The sequence below is a fragment of the Ambystoma mexicanum genome, chromosome 4q (genome assembly GCF_040938575.1).
Source record: "Ambystoma mexicanum isolate Mex_15411 chromosome 4q, UKY_AmexF1_1, whole genome shotgun sequence".
NCBI classification, from domain to species: Eukaryota; Metazoa; Chordata; class Amphibia; order Caudata; family Ambystomatidae; genus Ambystoma; species Ambystoma mexicanum.
Window position 1 is genome coordinate 1,273,077,035 of NC_090928.1, and position 18,999 is coordinate 1,273,096,033.

An 18,999-nucleotide genomic window follows, 5' to 3' on the forward strand; every position below is an offset into this window, starting at 1 on the left:
CCTGAGGAAAGTATGAGGTGAAAGAGACATTTGCAATACCTTTAAGAGACTGGTTTTGATAGAAGAATATTGTGAATAACTTACCTGAAGTAATTCAAAGGAAGGAAGTCAACCCTACCTCTTTTTTTGTTGAAGTTATATCTTTGAGTTGTTGCACTTTTCTGTGAACTTTGAAACATTTACCTTGCACTGTTTGCTTCTATACATTAGTGTGAGGGTCAGATTGAGTTTGGGTCACAAGCTCATCCTGCATTAGTTGTAATTTCTTAGGAAGGGATACTCAGGTTAGGATAGGGAAAGTTAGGCCTTCATTCATACCCCCTTTTTATCTTAATAAAATTACTAATATTGAGAAAAGTATCTCTATGTGTCTGCCTCTCATTGCTGATGCCTCTTAGGTCCCACTTACCTTGACCCCTAAGGAGGGTGTTTTTTGCGAAGCAGGCTCACTTCCCTAGCCGCAGAGAGTGGGGAGCTACCCCTTGGGCAGAAGGGACACATTCCCACGATTTGTCATAATAGCCACTTGGAAGTAGGCATCCTAGAGATCCAGGGAATTTGGCCAGTCGTTCACGAGGGACTGTCTTGAACTTGTCCTTGAGCAAGTACAAGTTCAGAAGCTCCACATCCAGCATTGATCTCAGACCTCCATTCTTCTTTGGAACCAGAAAGTATATGGAGTACCAACCCCTGCCTCGTTTCGAGCAGGGTACCATCTCTATGGCCCCTTTTTCCAGAAGCTGACAGATCTTCTCCAGTAGGAGAGATTCCAGAGGCAAGGGTTGGTGGCATGTGGGGTGGTCTGGAGGGTGAGAGGCAAAAGGAAGACAGTATTCCTGATGGACAACCACAGGGCTAAATGGCAGAAGTTCACTTCAGATAGGCTTCAAGTAGGTGGCTGTGGAGGGCATCATTAGGTGGAAGCACCTCCTCTAGGCGCACCGCAGCTGCTACCCTTGTAGGGACGATGTTGTCCCTTGCTAGCCCGATGATGCTTGGGCTTTACCTCTCTGGGCACAAGTGGCAAAAGACCCTGTCCGCAGGTCGTTGCACTGGTGGTCGCATTAAGAGGCTTGACATTTCTGGAGCAACTTGTTTGGCACCAAGGCCGACAAGTTCATGCCATCGAAGGGCACGTCCATACATTTCTCCTGGACATCAGTAGCAAACCCTCAGGTCCTCAACCAAGACAAACACTGCAGGATAATGCTGGTGGCCGTAGTGCTTGCGAAGCAATCTGCAGTGTCCAGGCCAGACTGCAAAATCTATCGGGAGCTTCCATGATAATAAGCGCATGAAAACTGTCCCGCACTCCCCCTTTGGGGATGTGCTCAGCTGCCTCTGCCATCATCGATCACAGGCCAGAAGAAAATGTAGCCAAGGCACAAGAGGCTTTGATGCATCTGAGACCCAGGCTCGAAGAGCCAGGAATCCTCTATGCATCGAATCTCTTGCTTTCCCTATCAGAGGGCAAAGAAGGAAATGAGGTGGTCTTAAGGTTCGCTGTGTGGCGTGTAATATTAAACTCTCAGGGGAAGCATGGGCAGAAAGAAACAAGGGGTCCAAAGGGGCCGGCCTGTGCTTCTTGGCCAGGGCATGTCCACCATGAGAACTGACGCCAAAGGCGCTGATGCCGTAATTGGTTGAAAGAGAGCCAAACGTGTAGCCCCCAGGTTTAGCATATGGCACAGAAAGGGAGAACATTCCTTAGTTTCTGAAAGTTGTTGAATAGGGGGACACATATTAAGAATTTTAAATAATCATTGAGAGATTGAACACTTAAATCTCTTTTTAAGAGGCTCTTGGCTTAAAAGACATGCTATTTAAATGCACCAAACATCTTGTTACTTTGTATATGGCCCACCCTGACCTGGTACAGCCCTGATCTGGTGACTGTGCTCGACAAAATGGAGCTCTGCCACTAGTGTATGATGTCACAGATGGCCTAATAACAAACATGCTCCCAATAACAGTTCAAGGTTCTTTATTGATATGATGCAAACAGGCTCTAAGGGCCGTCCCTCTCTCTCTTGTCTAGTATAAAGAACTCATGGTGGTAACAGTAAACACAGATCACAGTTCAAGGGTGTTTATTAAACTGTATAGTTAAGTTGGAAAACGCCTAATCTAAACCTAACTCTAAGATGGGAGCAAGCTACGACATATAAATAATAATAAGGCAGTCCTAGTGGCGTCTTGTCAGATAAAAAAGGTCCTAAACTAAAAACCTATTGCCAATCCTAACGCTAAATACAAAGAGAAGTGTGGTCTCCCTTACCCACGTTTTCAGCGCGGCATAATGTAGGACCTTGGAGCACAGCACACGCTCGAGGTTTCCCAGCACAATCTAACAGTTCCGTTCTCAGCAGTCAGTGCCTTCAGTTGTTAAGTCTCTTTTCTACAAAAAGTCTCTTGCTGCCTGATGTATTTGAAATTATAAACAAAACGTTCTTCTCTGCTTGCACGTTGGGTGATGTCTTTCACCCTTGGATTCACCTCTTCCAGGCGCAGATCCCTATAAAGTTCCTTGATGATACCAGGACCTCCCATAGCTATGTTTTCCTGCTCTCGAGGGCCTGACAGGTTCAAAGTAAAAGATTCAACAAAAAGTTCCAGAGTTCTTCTCGGGTTTTGATTTGGGTGACAGTTTTTCACCCCTAGTTTACCCCTCTTCCGGGCTCAGACCCCTCTTGAATATGAACCTTTCTTTGTCTGATGTCACTCTCGCATGGCATGCATTCAAAAGGTTTTCCTCTTGTACTTTGCTTTGTTGCATTCATGTGTCGGTGGGTGTTGGCTTCACACCCTTGGATCTCCCTCTTCCGAGCGCAGATCCAACTCGACTATTCGCCTCCCTCGATTGGGTAAACCATGGCTTTTAATGCAATTTTGGTTGTGACCTTTAGACTTCGCCCCCTTTTATCGGCATCCCTCTTTCGGGTTCACTCTTGCCAATCTTGTCAATCATATGGTTTTCTCATTCAACTCTTACGATGCAGGATTCACTTCCTTTAGCTTCACAATCATCTGTCGGTCAAAGACTTTCGACTATACAGAGGAGTTTACAAGACCCCTGTATGAGCACTTTGACCCCTTCCTCGCCTTTCCCAAGGCCTTCTGGTTATGGTAGTTTTAACAATCGAGTGATCGGTGCCATACTCCTCTGTTGCTGGTTTTCCCCCTTTTATCATCAATAGTTCTTTTAACGGTTCACAGTTCAATTAGCCGTTTGCTACTTTTCATTCAACACAGTTCGGTTTCTTATCGACTCTCCCCTCGACTTACTGGCTGTGATGAACCGCTTAGTTTTCTTTCTCCTCGGAGTCAAGGTTTGTACCACGGATGAAAGCGGTTCTCGGCGGCTTGGTTATCAGCGGAGGGTCCGTTGACATCTGCTGCAACACACGCTGGCTATTGTTCACTGTCTTACTATTCCTTCTGCGGAGGTCTCACAGGCCTTGGTCGGAAAGGGCAAGATCACTTCCCTCCTTGCCACCGTCTCGGTATGAGCCGTCTTTCTTCTCCTCTTGAACTGCCGTGCTGAGTTAGCTCTCACGGCGTGCGTTCTCCCTTGCTCCTACTGCACTCCACGTTTTATCCCTGTGGGGAAGGGAAAGGTGTGTGGGGTTCTCATCAAGTGCCTGACTTTGCCGGACCCTGGTGTTGGGACATGTCAGGTAAATGGCTCGAGTGTTAGTCCTTCGTAATATGCAAAAGTGTGTGTGTCGGAAAAGTGGGCGGGGGTAAAGTGTTTGTATATCCTAAATGGAAGGTTGGGAAAAAGTTGTCATGAGAAGGGGGATACCCAGTCTCACCCGTCGGTGTTTCACTTCCACTCACCAAGGACCCCCCATCCAGGTGATCCTCTCTCACTGGTCCACCCCCAGGAACTGAATCCAATAGCGATGGCCGTGTCCTGGCCCCCTGGATGACAGACCCCCGGGGACTAGTCAGGGAGACATCTTCAGGTTTCTCACACTAGCGATAGCAAGTCCCTTCTTAAATCAGTTGTGTCTACTCGCCAGGTTAGTTTCCACCAGTCACTGAACCGTGCTGCTCAAGTTCTGTCTGTTCTTGTGATGATGGTCTGAAGGCAAATGCCTTATCCGCTTAAATCCCTCAGGGACCTCCTAGGTGTGATCTACTCTGCTTCCCTGATTAGTTCTGGAAGTTGGCGTGGTTCCTTCCAGACATTCAAAGCCCCACTCAGTCTTTTCTATCTCACAATCTGTTATTCCTGTTCCTTTCAACATCCGTCCCTCTCTACTTCCATTATCCTTCCAATGGTTTTTTCACTCACCTACCTCAACCCTCTGATCTAACCTCTTCCTACCGTTCCACTCCCTCTTTACACCACTATGCACCCTCCCCACATCCCTCTTTCTCTCCCTCATGCACAGTACTACTACATCCCTCCTCCCCACCCTTACTCCTCTCCACCATGTCACTCTCTCAGACACCCTCATGCACGCCCTACTCTCTGATTACCCGCTTTCACTCACACACCTTCCTTGAACAATCGCAACACAGTGCCACTTTCTCTCACCAACCAATGCCTCACCTTGTCTACAAATCGCCTCTACACTCCTTTCCATTGTCCTTCCTCCTCCTTATCTATGGTCTACCATCCCCTCTTCCTCTGACCTCACACAAACAGCCCACACCTCCCTTTTTCCTGTCCCCTCCACCTATCATTGGTCCTTTCCTGTTGGTTCCCCTAACCAATCTTGCCTCTTCTTCCCAATCCCGGAAGGAGTTACAGATGGTAAATACATAAAAAGGGGGCTAAGCGCTGCCACTTTCTGCCGTGGCACCAGCTTTTGGCAATGGCGTCCCCTGAGAAACCATGTCCAAGTCCTGGACTCATGGACTATCAATCCAGACAGGGTGTTGTCTACCGCCGTCATGCCGTCAGATCTGATTGGTGCTTGACTCAGTCATTGTGCTGTTGCGCAGTTTCTCCTTCCACCCCTGTGTACTTAATATAGAGATACATTGCTTCTCCGGCCCCAACTGTTGAATGCCCAGGAAGGACGTACCTATAGGTGTTCATCAGTGGTAGGGAGAAGGGTACAGGTTGGTGGCCCTTTGGATACACATAAGATCTGCATACATGAAAGTACCAGATACTGCCCCTTTGCAGCTCCTCACATTTCTCGTGTGAAGTGCCTACCTTAGGTGTCTTCCATCTCCTTTCCCTTCTTTTTATAAAGTGTCTGCCTTGATTTACAATATAGTGAACATAATAAATATACCTTCTAGTTTTAAGCCAAAAATGCCTTTGAACTCTATATTTTGGCATGGTATCAAACTAAACAAGTGGGTCTTTTTTGTTAGCTCTTGGCAATTGGCCACTCTTGACTCGTGGCCAAGGTTCTTCTAGTTCATCTTTGGTTAACGATAAATAATTGAAGGTGGCCCCTTTATTATAGCTATGCATTTTATATTAGAGTGATAAGCAATACGTCTGTTAACATTTCTGGGTTCAATCGAAATGTTTCTAACGCTGTCAGCTTCTGCTCTGAGCAGTATCCAAGAGGTTAGAGATTAAAAATACCACATCTTGTCAAAAGACTCTTATAAAGTGAGGGTCTGTCTGGAGTTAACATATTAATATATTTATTTCTCATTTCCCACCTCAAGCAATTCAGTTTAGCCGGACTTGATTTGTCACAGTGACATGATGAAATGTAAACACAGGCACTATTTAATATTACAGTGCTCTCAAAAGAGACCAGCAGCAAATTGGAATAAAGCAAACCCATTCTTGGAAAACAACGTGCATTGCCCTTGATTGGCCCATATACTTTGCTGCTTCTTGTAAGCACATACCATGAATTATTCCAATCGCAGCTGAATCATGATCAGAAGCCATGTTACGCTTAGGGCACTCAAATTTCTATAAATTAAGAAAAAAATGTATTATGGTATAGTAACATGAAAAAACACATAATGCAGGTTGTATATTTTGCTGCATGTTATGTACAATCCTTGGCAAAGTCTGTGGAGTCTTAATGTGGTAGGCCTTGCATTGAGACACATTACCCACGATGTTGGTTTTCACTTTCAAACGATGCAGGACAGGTTGAGATTAACACATATTGATCCTCGGAGTATCACTACAATTTGTGTAGTCTACTCTTGACAAATGCTGTGAGGGTCTGGATCATCAAAATTTAAGTGAGTATCATAATTGTAGGGGGGCTCGCTCACTCCTCAGCCCCCCGTCCTTTGGGCTATCTTTAAGCTTATAAGTCAACGTCTCCTTTAGGGACACCCTAAACTAAAAGTACAAATGTTTCAAACAGGAGGCCAAATAAACAAATACAACCACCAGAGTCTTAAGAAGCCCTTCGTTTTTCAACTACCCTAATTATAATAACCAAATGCCCCAAATGATGCCCAAACAGATAGTCTACACCCTACTCTTACAGTCCCCACCTTTACTAATGCATCAAAACAACCAGTTCTTCTTGAAAGGTTCTTGTAGAGGTTGCTCACAGTCTGGCCTTCCTTTCTGGATGCTCTACTTTTACCATGCTTCCCCATGTTGCTCCATGGAGCCAGGATTTAGGCCTCTTCCCATTTTCTCAGTTTTTCCAAGACAGAATCTGGCCTCTTGCTCTCCCAGTTTTCTACAGCTTCCTTCGGAGCCTTTAATGGGAGTGTGTTTACATTTCAGAGCTCTCACCGACTCCTCTCATTGATTCCAATTTCTTTTCGCCTGGGCGTTAGGTTTAGTCCATTTTCAACTGGTCTTTTTCTGGATCTTGTTTTGGTAACAGGTCTCTAAAAGTTTTCGACTCACTGTAAGGTTCTCACAGAGACCTTGACTTTCCAGCTCCTCACTAGGTCCTTCTCCAGATGTTAAACCTCCAGATTGATAATAGCCCTTTCACCGGACCTTGGGTTTAGGTTTATTTTCAGGTCTTCTGCCAGGCATGGTTTTCAGGATTAAGAATATGGCTTTTTTTGTTTACTAGATCTTGGGTTTAGGTTTCTTTCCAGGCCTTGATGGTGATTCCACTTGTTGTGATAGATAATTCTCCCGTCTCTCATCTGGGTTCCAGCTGATATTCTAATGCCCTCCTGCCACATGCAAGTCTTCCTTGTCCTTTTACTCTGAGTTGCTGGTGTAGGACCTTGGGTCCAAGCACTCTAGTTCAATCAATGTCAGGTGATGTGGGTCTACCCCTCCTGGTCAGCCTTCTCATCCAAGGCTCTGACTTATGGGTAGCTTTCACTCTGGTCCTTTGTAGTTTTCTCCAGAAGTTAGTAGAGTTCCACTAGCCAGCAGTCTTCTTGGGTATCTCTTCCTTCAGGTTCTGCCCTTGGCGCAGGGACAGACCCGTCTGCCTCTGCCAGAATACCCCAGCCCTTTTTACCCGCCTTCAAACGGTGCCAGGCTATTCCACCGAGTCCTCATAGGCTATTCCATTGTTCTCTTTGAAGTAGGGAGCCTTATTGGTTATTCCCTGTGTTAACGTTGCCCCATTCATTCAATCATTTTCAGTCTTCTGCTTCAATGGGAAGGGTAGCAGTGCCTTCAGCCACATTTCTGTATTTTATTATTTTATTGTACATTTGTATGGTGCCTATATATAGGTATTTCCAGGTGCCGCAAGACAAGATGGGAGACTGGGGGGCGGGAGGGGAACATGGGAAATCATAAGAATACAACGGTTATATTGGCCTGGTGACAATCCTACTGTGCAAGTGCATGACAAGGTGATAAGTGCAAGGGGGAGGGGGTAGAGGGAGAAGTGCATGCCCAAGACACCTTTAACCTCTTGGGCATGCACTGCGAGACTGCTCAGTTCCACCTCATCGCAGTCTCTGCAGCCCCAGTGTCACTTGAGGACATCCATAGCACTGCAAGCATAAACCTCTGTCTTGTAGCTTTCACTGAGGAAACTCTAACTTGGGTCTAAAGGGTATTCTGCAAACTCTGCAGGTTCAAGTTTCTGATAATAGCTGCAACCGAGTTCAATTTGTATTCGGGGAGTGCCATAGGTTTGTGGCTTTGCTAATAGTTCTTGCTCGCATCCAGAGTGAGTTCTGTGAATCCCCTAAAATGTTGAGTGTGTCTCATTCGGCTTGCCCCATTCCCTCCATACTTATTGGGGATTACAAAATACCCTAAACTTGGGTGGATGGCAGAATATTGGTTAATCTTAAACAGAAAGAAATAATTCAAACAAAAATATGGCGGATTGCCCATCCAAATTGAGCAGCTGCAATGGAATGCAAGAAATAAGGTCTACAGAATGTGCATGCCCTGGCCCATGTAGCCATATTACAATGGTCCTCCAAGGGCTATTGACAGTGGGGTCACTCCGGCTAAATATGAATGCAGACATTTTGGTGGAGGAATTTTCCTTTAGCACGCTAAAATTAACGATATAACCTAAAAGGCAACCGTGGATGCATTAATTGGGTGCATCCTGCTGTCCTGTGCTGCAAATATACCCAGAAATGGAGAGCCATACATCTTACAGATCTAATGCATGACAGCTGCCTGAGTTTGCTCTTACTTTGAGAGTGCCTCATCAGGACCACAACCTTTGAGCCAGGTTGCATAATTGGTGTAATCTAGTAGCCAGATTTGCTGAAGTAGAACATGGCTCTAGTGGCGTCTGTCCAGCGTTAAGACTCTAGACCCCTGAATGGAGGTGGTGGAATAATGTGATCTAAGAAAAAAGGTTTGAGCTCTAGAACAATGATGTGGGATTTCTGGTCTTGTGCTTCCCACAAGTTGTGCACTTGGAGGATGCCATTATGTCTCCCTATTCGTAAAGTGAGGGGTCAGCCGTGATGAGATTCTGGGATCTGGCTTGTAGAAGTGGAACCCTACTACAAGATTTTACCTGGAAGACCCACCATGCAATCTTTTCTTTCACAGGAGGCGACACATGGTTCCCAAATAACTGTGGTTCAGCCATGTTGTCCCAATTGGCGGAAAAGTGCATTTACATGTTACTCGTATGCAACATGCCACTCGTATGGCAAAGAAACCACCATGGCGCAAGGTGCAATGAGGCATAGCAATCTCTGAAAATGCAGAGCCATAGACATCTTAGCTCGAGTCACCAGTGTATAAGGAACCCCCTCTCCTGAGTTGGAAAACCCCTTTGCTGCCTTTTATCCTGAAAGAGCGCTACGCGGTGCAGAATTTCCGTAGGTATCAGTGTACATTTCTTCATATTGACTGAAAGGCCCAAGGAAAAGAAATGGTCTACAACTGTTTGTAGAAAGGATGTGGCTATGATGCAATTAGAGACCCGAGTGTGTAAGGTGTTCAGGAAAAGGTAAATTATAACGCTTTTTGCCACACGGAACGCTGCGTTTTAAACCCATCGGGGGTACTGGGCCTACCCAGCCTAGTGACTGAATTCATAGCTGCAATTGAATGTAAAATTTGGTAATCACCTGCACATTGATGAAAACGGCTTTCCAAATAGAGGCCACCTGGATTAACACTCCAGATATATATAGACAGACTTATTTAACTAAGAATTCTAGTTCCAAGATTGTGGAGATATTGAAGGCATTACAGAGCTAATCAGGACTTGCCATGAGGAAGACCATAAACACATGTGATGAGTGTGGCAAGGTTGGGCACAGATGGCCAGTTTTGTTGAATCTATTTTCCTTCTTGTGACCTTGGGCTTTTGTCACACTTGGATTCTGGCCGGTGCTTGCCTGCCTATTGTTTTCAACTAGGTTAGCCTTAGTCTAAGAAGATTTGGTAGCTAGCTGAACTTGGCATTAGACTCTATGACTTCAGGAGCCATGCTGCCAAGTTCACATAGGAGCAACTAGGATGAGCGTCATCCGTTCCTTGTGGATCTTGTTCACTACTTTCCTCATGAGAGGTGTTGGGGGAAAAGCATAAGCAAATTTCCCTGACCAGTTCATCCATAGGGCGTTCCCCTTGGAGCCTGGCTGGTGGAACCTGGACGCGAAGTATGGGCATTGACTGTTTTCACTTGTAGCGAACAAGTCTATTGTGGGGAAACCCCATTGAGAGAAGAGGTGTTCTACAACCTTTTCGTGTAAACGCCACTCGTGTTCCTCTGGTAGGGGATCTCTGCTCAATGAGTCTGCTAGAGAGTTGAGTTCCCCTTGTGACGATAGGAACATCTTCCATATGAGTGCCCATTTCCAAATTTGCTGTGCAAGTCTGTACAGATTTGTAGAACGTGTGCCCCTCTGTTTGTTGATATAAAAAATTGCTGTAGTGCTGTCTGTCAGGATTTGCACAGATTGGTTTGTTAAATGATATGATATATTTTATTTATATCGTGCTCGTACACAAGTGTTTCAGAGCGCGACCAAGGGAGGGGAACAAGGGAGAACAAAAAATAAAAACAACGATCTTACTAGGCCCAGTGACATTAAGAACGCCCAAGTGCATGGAGAAGGGAAAAAGGGGAAAGTGCGTGGAAGTGTAAAGTGCAGAACGGAGGAAAGAAAAGAATAAGTTAAATAAATGAATAAATACAGGCAATGAAAAAGTGGTAGTGCAGCCAGCAAGAGGCAAGTGCAAGATTAGTCAGATAGGATATATCTGATAAGTGCAGAGGAAGAATGGGGTGTCTGTATGGTTACAGATACAGAACCCAGTGCAATGGGAGGCCCGGAGGCAGTGCAGGAGGGAGGCAGGGCAAGCTGCAAAGAGAGAAAAACAGGTCAGCAGGGGAGAAGAGGGGCAAAGGCGGAAGCGAAGAGGAAGGTCTTGAGGTGCTTCCGGAACCGGAGATGGTTCTCCTCAAGTTTCAAGGTGGCTGGTAGGCTGTTCCAAAGGGAGGCCCCAGCCGAAGACCGAGATCTGCCCCCAGCTCGTTTCTTTGAAAAACGACAGACCCTGAGGGTGTTAGAGGTAGAGGACTGAAGGGCTTGAGAGGGGATGTATTTGCGGAGGGATAGTTGAAGGTATTTTGGACCGAGGCCTCAGAAAGCCTTGTGGACAATGCAAATGGGATGCAAATGTCCGAAGGGCTTTGAATACCGCCAGAAGGTCTAGTAGATTGATGTGGTTTTGACTGTCATGCAAGACCACAGACCCTGAGCTGTGTGGTGAAGGTAGTTAGCTCCCCCACCCCGATAGAGAGGCGTCCGTCGTGACAATCGCCTGCATCTCTGGATTGTAGAAGGGTTTCCCCTTCAGCAAATTTTCCCTTGTCCACCAGTGAAGGTTTTGTACAAGTGTTGGCGAAACGACCACTAGATCGTCCCACTGACCACTTGCCTGAGACCACTGTTTCGTCAACCACTTCTGCATGGGTCGCATGCGCAGACGTGCGTGAGGAACCAGGTAAATGCAAGATGCCATCATGCCTAGCAAACGCATAGCTTTGCGCACCCTTATCTGGCGGACGGCCTGATTATGCAGTATTTGCAGTAACACATTTTGGAGTCTTTCCTCTGACAGAAAGACCAACCCCTCTTGTGTGTTCAAGACAGCTCCTAGGAACTGTTTGGAAGGGCTTGGCACTAGGCTTGACTTTTTCTCGTTGATGGAGAAGCCCAATTGAAAAAGAAGGTTGATTGTTCTTTGAATGTTTTGTCTGCAAATTAGGGGGGAATCCCCTGTAATCAGCCAGTCGTGCATGTAAGGGTACACTGGGATTGCCGCCCTGCGTAGGTGCGCTGCCACTACTGCTAGTACTTTGGTGAAAACCCTTGGAGACGAGGCTATTCCGAAGGGCAGCTCCTTGAATTGGTAGTGCTGGTTTGCTATCTTGAAACGCAAAAATCTTATGTGCGCTGGGAACATTGAAATATGAAAATAGGCATCTTTCATATCCAGTGTTGCCACGTAATGCCCCTTTTTTAGTAGAGGGATTACCTCTTGTAGCGTAGTCATTCAGAACCTTTGTGGCTTGACATACTTGTTTGCAGGGTGCAAATCTAATACTGGGCGAATTGTTAGTTCTTTCTTTGGTACAAGGAAGTAAGTTGAATAAATACCCCTGTTAACCTGGTTGGCCGGGACGACTTTGATGGCGTCCTTTATTAGAAGTGTGGCTATCTCCTGGAGGAGGATACGCTGGTGTTCTTTTGAGTGCATCTTTTGTCATGGGGGGTGGTCGTGGGGTCGTTGGAGGAGCTCTATACAGTATCTGCCTGCTACTGTGGACAGCAATTTAGGTGATTCCCTCCCATGCGTGGGTGAAGCTGGAAATGCGCCCTCCTACTGGAGAGGCATGGGACGGCACCTGAAGCGGAATGTCACTGCTTCTGAGGTGGGGTGCCACCTCGAGAGGGGTTGCCCAACCCACGACCACGACCTCTGCGCTGTCCTCTAGGATAGCCCTGGGAAGACTGCCCTTGATTATTTCCCGAAGCGGAGCCTTGGTTTTGACTGTAATTGGATCCCTGTTAAGAAACTTGGCCGCAAAAACGTCAAAAATTGCCATTACCCCTTTGGGCGGGAGGCGTGTTGGTGAGTTGGCCCAACGATTTAAGTGTGCCATACTCGTCTTTGGCTGTTTTAAGGGCGTCCTCGACGGCCTTGCCAAAGAGCACATTGGGTTCAAAAGGCTTGTTAATTTGGGTGGCCTGCGTTACTGGTCTGAAACCCGATTGCTGCAGCCACGCATGTCGTTTAATAACAGTACCCTGAACAATGATTCTTCCGGCATTGTCCGCCGCGTCAAGGTTGGTCTTAAGTAAGCAGCTTGATAATGCCCTCCCTTCTGCGGCCACCTGTGCTAGCTGGGACTTCAGTGGCTCTGGGGCAGACGATAGTAGAGCCGACACTTCTTCCCATTTGTGCCAGTTGTAACAGGCCAAAAGGGTTGCATTGTTCACAATTCTTGTCTGGTAAGCAGCGGAGGAGGCAACCTTTCTACCCATGGTGTAAATCTTTTTGCTTTTCTTGTCGGGTGGGGCCTCAGAGGAAGCAAGGGGGGTGCTTGCCCTTTTCCTAGTTGTAGTTACAACTAATGAGTCTGGCTTCAGCTGCTCTCTAATATACAGTGGGTCTAAAGGTGCGGTTTTAAAGAGCTTTTCTACATGTGGGTTTACAGCCTGTGTGAGGTTAGGGGCTTCTAATGACGGTTGTATCCTGCGCTGTATAGAATTGAGTAGAGGAATAAACTGCGCCATTGTTTTCTTGTCCCCAAGGATTTGTTCGACAAAGTCTTTATCCTCCTGTACCTCCTGGGTGTCAATTTGAAAGAGCTCTGCTGCCCTGGCTAGCACCTCATTAAGAAGGGGTTGGTTGTCAATAGGAGAGTCAACGATAGGAGGGTCCTGATCAATAGGTGAGTCTATTGGATACATATTGGCCTCTGGGTAAGCCTCTTGGTCCTCATCTTTCCCATAATAAGGGTCTGCTGCCTCCTCATCGTACTGAGGGTCAGCTGCCCCTACAATTGAGAGGTCTTTGTGTTCAAAGTCCGGGTCATAGAGCTCTATGACTGTGCTACGCACTGGAATTTCTATACGAGACCTTTTAGTAGGGGGTTGAGAAGGTTGAGCAGAGACTTGTGACCCAGAGGGAGCTGAAGTGGGGGGAGTGGAGTGGAAACTCTGGAAGTATGCAGGGTCCTTTTGGTAGAAATGGGCCAAAAAGGACTTTCTTTTCATGACCCTCTCTATGTCTTGTGAAGACCATTCTGCTGAACTTGGGATTACCAAGGGTTGGGAAGGAAGTCCAAAGTCTTCATCTGTGGGAGGAATCACCGCAGATTTTTTAGGCCTAGCATCTACAGGTTTATCCTTATGAGAAATGGCCCTAGATTCTTTAGGTTATTCTTTATGATGAGTTTCCCTATGAGGGCTTTTATCCCTATAAGGAGTCTTAGAGGACTTCTGTTCATGAACTTTTTTCCCCTCCTTGGTGCCCAGAAACATGTCTATCAGACTTCTTGGGGCCTACTACCTGATCTGATGCAGAGCGTCGACTTTCGGATGCGGGTAGGGCTGAGGCCGAGTCTGCGGACGATCAGCCCTCAGAGGGAGTTTAGGCGCGACACCCTCGCCATCTTTTGGCGGTTGCGTCCTGTCATGCGGCAATCTCGAGCGAGAATGCTCAGATGACAGGGACTCAACGGACCTTTCCCTGGGTGCCGTGCATTGTCGACTGCTCAACCCATGTGTCGAGTCTCGACTTGGGGTTATGTGTTTAGTGGTGGATGGTTTTGATGCGCTATCGCCACCGGGTGTAGTCCCCACAACAGGGCAGCTAGCCTGTCCTCGGGGTCGGAGGCCTGCGCTTCGGTAGCTGAAGCTACCCCGTTGCCCTCGCCGTCCGAAACGGCGGCATTGCTGCCATCACTGAAAGCACATTCTACATCCATGGCCTCGAGCTGCCTGGCGTAGAGTGCCCAGCATTTTGTCGAACGGTCCTTTCAAGTCTTGGGCTTGAAGAGCCTACACGCTCGACAAGACACCTCGACGTGGTCTGTTGGGAGACACAAGTTACAGACGAAATGCTTATCGACCCACGGAAATTTTCTTTTGCACTCGGGCAAAATTTAAATGGGGTCTTGTCTATAACTACAAACTATGGCAGATGGGCGAAAATAGTGTAAGGAAAGGGGCATATACATCCTGAAATGACCTCCCCCCTCTCTGCCTACTGTCTGGGACGAGGCCCGGGGTGGCCTTCAAAGGCCGAACGGTCCGTCGCGGTAGTCTTTCAACGGCAGTATCTTTGTCTTCACCGGCGTGATGTTTCAATGGTCGGTGAAGTAAAGGATAGAAAGAATGAACTATCGGTAATTGAAATAAGTGAATGGCTTTACGATGAAAGAGGAACTCCCCTATACACGTACATCTAGAATGGTGGAAAAAAACTATCTGAGGGACATCGACGTGTGAGGGATCATGGGTACAGTGTACGTCACACTAGGGATAGTATCACTGGCACGCCCTGTCGACGTCCCTTTTCGAGTTTCAAAAACAACAACTGTAATACTCGGCAGCTTCCACTAGATGTCGGACTATGCACAGCATGTGATCTAAGCAGATTCCACAAGCCTCAGAAATATATATATATAACTGCTCTCTTCACAATAAAAGCAAGGAAGACATTCTATTACCCCCTTCTGGTGAAAAAGGACAAAGTGGGCCTCTGTATCACCCTTGATCTACCACAGTTTCAAAGAAGAGATTTAATTACGGCCCTCTGCATAGTTCTTGTAAGTGCTTCTTCCTAGACTAGGGGAGGTACCCAGACTTAACTCTATGTGGTTAGTGTGTTAGATTAGTCTCATACATGGGGTATGACGGGAAAGTAGTACTCCTAATCAAAAAAGGGAATTCCATGGGATGCTGAATTGTCTTATGTACCACTTAACAATACCATACAAGCTGCCAAGCTTTTAATGATTGTTGCATGCCATTTGTACAATATTTTCATAATTATTGCTTTATATAAATTATTCTCTTAACAATTGAGTATACACATCTTTTAACAAGATAGCAAAAGGGACACACAAGGGCCCTCATTACGACCTTGGCGGAGATCCATGGTGCTATTTGCACCATGGTCCATGGCGCTAAGCTGCCAACTCCGCCATGGTGGTTGGCGGACTTACCGCCCCATTCCGACCTTGGCGGGGCGGTAAGTCCCCAATCCCCATTTACCCTTCCCCATTCCCATTTCTGCCCCATAGGGTATAATGGGAGTGGGGAAGGCGTTAATTACGCCACCGTAAATTACGGTGGCGTAATTAACAACAAGGTCCCTTAGCGCCATGGATTTTACCGCCTGCAAAAAGCAGGCGTAAAAATCACCATGGCGCTACGGGAACTCGTACTCAGGCGGAAAGGGGCGCCATGGTTTACGCCGGCGTAAACCCCTTTCCGCCAGGGTCGTAATGAGGGCCAAGATCTTTTAACGGGTTGCAAAGTGCAGGAAACAACTGTATGCTGTGCCTTACCACATAAAGCACGTAGGCCAACAATTTTGCAGCCCCTGACTACATATACATAAACTGCTACTCATCAATGTTGCCCTTTCTAGGGCAATGTTGCCCGTGCCCTAGAAAGTAGAGGGTGGAACAACACTGCTATGGGACTGGGCAGTACTTTAGTGGCGACTGGGACAGTGTTGCTGCTGTCTGAAGAGTGTTCTGTGTTATGCAACTACTGTTCTTGGGGGTGGGGGTGCTGGACCAACATTTTAGGCATTACCTTTGGGACTATGCACGCCCATGTGTTCAGCTGGTCTCCCTACTGACACTGGGGAGCATACATAAAACCCTATTTTCAGTGCTTCTTCTGAAAGGTCATAGGTTCACACTTAGTTTTGCATGGCTTCCATTGATGGTTGGTTGAACACTGACACTCACAATGCACTTACAATCTCTGAATGCGCGTGACAATGGTGCTGAAAGCCGCTTGAACATCAGCCGGGGAGCACGTAGAGACGATTGGCTGCTGTTGCTCCTTGAGCAGTTCACACAAGTACTGTAAAACACAAAAACCATGATGAGCTCTCAAAAAAAGACCAGCATGAGTTCCCAATCAAAGACCAGCATGAGTGACCAATCAAAGACCAGCATAAGTGGCCAATCAAAGAGCAGCATGAGTGTCCAATCAATGACCAGCAGAAGTGCCCAAACAGACTGCTTTGCAGCCTTAGATCTGCCTCAATCGGTCCCGTTAAAAATCATCAACTTCTATTGCCTGGAACCGGTGTCCAGACATTTGGTCGACCTAAAACTGGTCGAATGACATTTGGTCGACGCAATTTGGTCGAAAACCAAATGGTCGATTTTTTTTTTAATTATATATTTATTTTTCGGGTTTTCGTTTTTTACAAAAATGGGTTTTTAGAAAGAAAAGGGGGTTGGGGGGACCCCCCCCCCCAAAAAAAGGGGTGAAAATAAAAAAAATAAAAAATTCGACCATTTGGTTTTCGACCAAATTGGTTCGACCATTTGTCTGGTCGACCAATTTTTTTCGACCAAATGTCTGGTAACCGCCTGAACCACCTAGAACACAAAGGAATTACAGATTGCGGATTAAGGGACTAACTGAATCCATAAGTCTTCACTCAGAACACCACAATAGGGAAAGTGTAATCCTTGGATGTCGTCAATTCACCCTGAGGGGGGTCCCCTTCCATGAGGCCATGGAGGTGAGGCTGCTACCCGATAGTCCCCTGGGGGTTGGGGGAGAGATTCCCCCCCTCTGGGGACAAGGAGGATCAGCCAAGGGAAACACGGTCTGCCCACCCTTCATCACCTCCTACACATCCTTCTATCCCTTCACTCAACCCTCGGTACCCTGCACTTCCATTTGTTTCTGTAGCATTAATAACCTCGAAGATTCTGCGACGAGGAAGAATAGGGTTGACCATAGGAAGATCTCCCTAGAAGATACTGGGATGAAGAAAAGCATGTGTGCTAGTCGTTTTAATAATTCCAACATAAAAACCAACGAAGGACTTAACTTTGTGAGTAGCCTTCCCTGGAGGAACCGCAACCGATGAAGTGGTTCGGCGGAGCACCAGGAAGAAGCCAGCGAGTGCGGCAGGAACGATGGAACCGAGACATCACTGGGAAGGTTGGCAAGGGTACAAGGGAGCTGTAGAAAACTCTACGAGTACCGAGCTGGGGTGAGGAGGGAAACCTGGTGGAAGAAACCCAAATACGGGCCTGGGACCCACACCCAAAAAGCAATAAGAGTCATCCAAGTCATCTTCTTAGTGGCAGTACCTGGCAGGAAAGTAAACCAGGTCTGCCAAAGCTTGAGAAGGGCCTGGGAAAAGGAGGCATTCCCCCGGCAGTTTTGCATTGTAATAAGAAGCATGAAAAAGGCCAGGAAAAGGGAGACATTCCCCCTAGAGTTGCGAACTGTAACACGCAGCCTGAGAAGGGCCAGGGGAAGGGAGGCATTCCCCTGGCTGTTGTGAATTGTACTAAGAAAACTGTGAAAGACCAACGGAAGGGAGTCACTCCACCAGCCGTTGTAAACTGTTAAAGTAAGATCCAAGAAAGTCTGAGTACAGAGCTAAGGAAGACCAGGGGAAGTGAGCAGTTCCCCTGACATTGTAAAAACGCAAAGCCAAGTGAAGAGAGAGCCCAGGAGAAGGGAGTCAATCCCCCTGGCTGTGAGCGGCAGGACAAACAGAGAGTAGACACCTGGAGAAGTAAGTCATTCTCTTGGAAATCGAGTTTACAAGAACCAGGAGAAGGGATGCATTCTCCAGCAACCCAGTACTGAAAAGCAACTATGGGCAATAAGGAATGCTGCTGGAACTTTACCCATTTGAGTTGAACTGAGAACTTTGACACTTCAACCTTGAACTTTGTTGTGTATCTTGAAAAGGGATTGAGACCCAAGGAAGGAAGCCATTCCCTCATGTATAAGTCCGACCTACAATTGGAACTGTGATCCATAGTCCAGAAGAAGGGAGTTATTCCTCTGGATCAAGAAGATCCACTAACTCTTCAGTTTTGTTACAAGTGTAAGTGTCATGATCTCTGCTTCCAAAAGGTCAGGGTTTTCCCAACTCCCTTGGAAGCAGATCCATAACCCAGGTTCCGAGTGCCAACCAGTCCCAATTAGGACCTTTTGGACCCAGTCCTGGCGCCAGTGGCACCAGGCTCATAAATATGCCCAGTGCCAGCGCTGGAAGCGCCGGGCTCATAATGCTTGGGTGGACTTACCTTCAGCAGACCATGCTGCTTACTTGCCTGCCAGTTGAGCCTCTGATCCTCTTCTGTTTGGAACTACTTTTCCTGTTGGGTGGGGCTGGAGCCACTCCCTACATTCAGAACACTGGAACTCTTCTGGAAGGCAGGAACTCTTTTCTAACCAGGAACTCTTTTCTTACTTAGGCGTGGCTGTGGAAGGAGACACCTAAGCACTACAGGAGGCTATTTAAACCACACCCGGTGGATGAATCTTGCTTTGCGTTATTCTGCAACCTCTGCAGCAGAACGCTCATCGTGTCTTCTGCATCCGGTCCTGGGCCTAAGGAAAAAGGCTTACCATCCTGAATCCAGTCTTCAGCAACACCTATAAAGACAAGAA

The 18,999-nt window shown here is 46.9% G+C and overlaps 1 protein-coding gene across 2 annotated transcripts in view; it reads right to left on the reverse strand.

Annotated features, from left to right (window-relative positions):
- LOC138468364 (phosphofurin acidic cluster sorting protein 2-like) overlaps positions 1 to 18,999 on the reverse strand; it is a 1,643,699-nt gene that overhangs the window by 404,928 nt on the left and 1,219,772 nt on the right. For both annotated transcript variants that reach the window (XM_069608896.1, XM_069608897.1), the window contains exon 15: positions 16,319 to 16,425. In XM_069608896.1, coding sequence (XP_069464997.1) covers positions 16,319 to 16,425 — 107 coding nt within the window. The remainder of the gene's footprint in view (positions 1 to 16,318; positions 16,426 to 18,999) is intronic.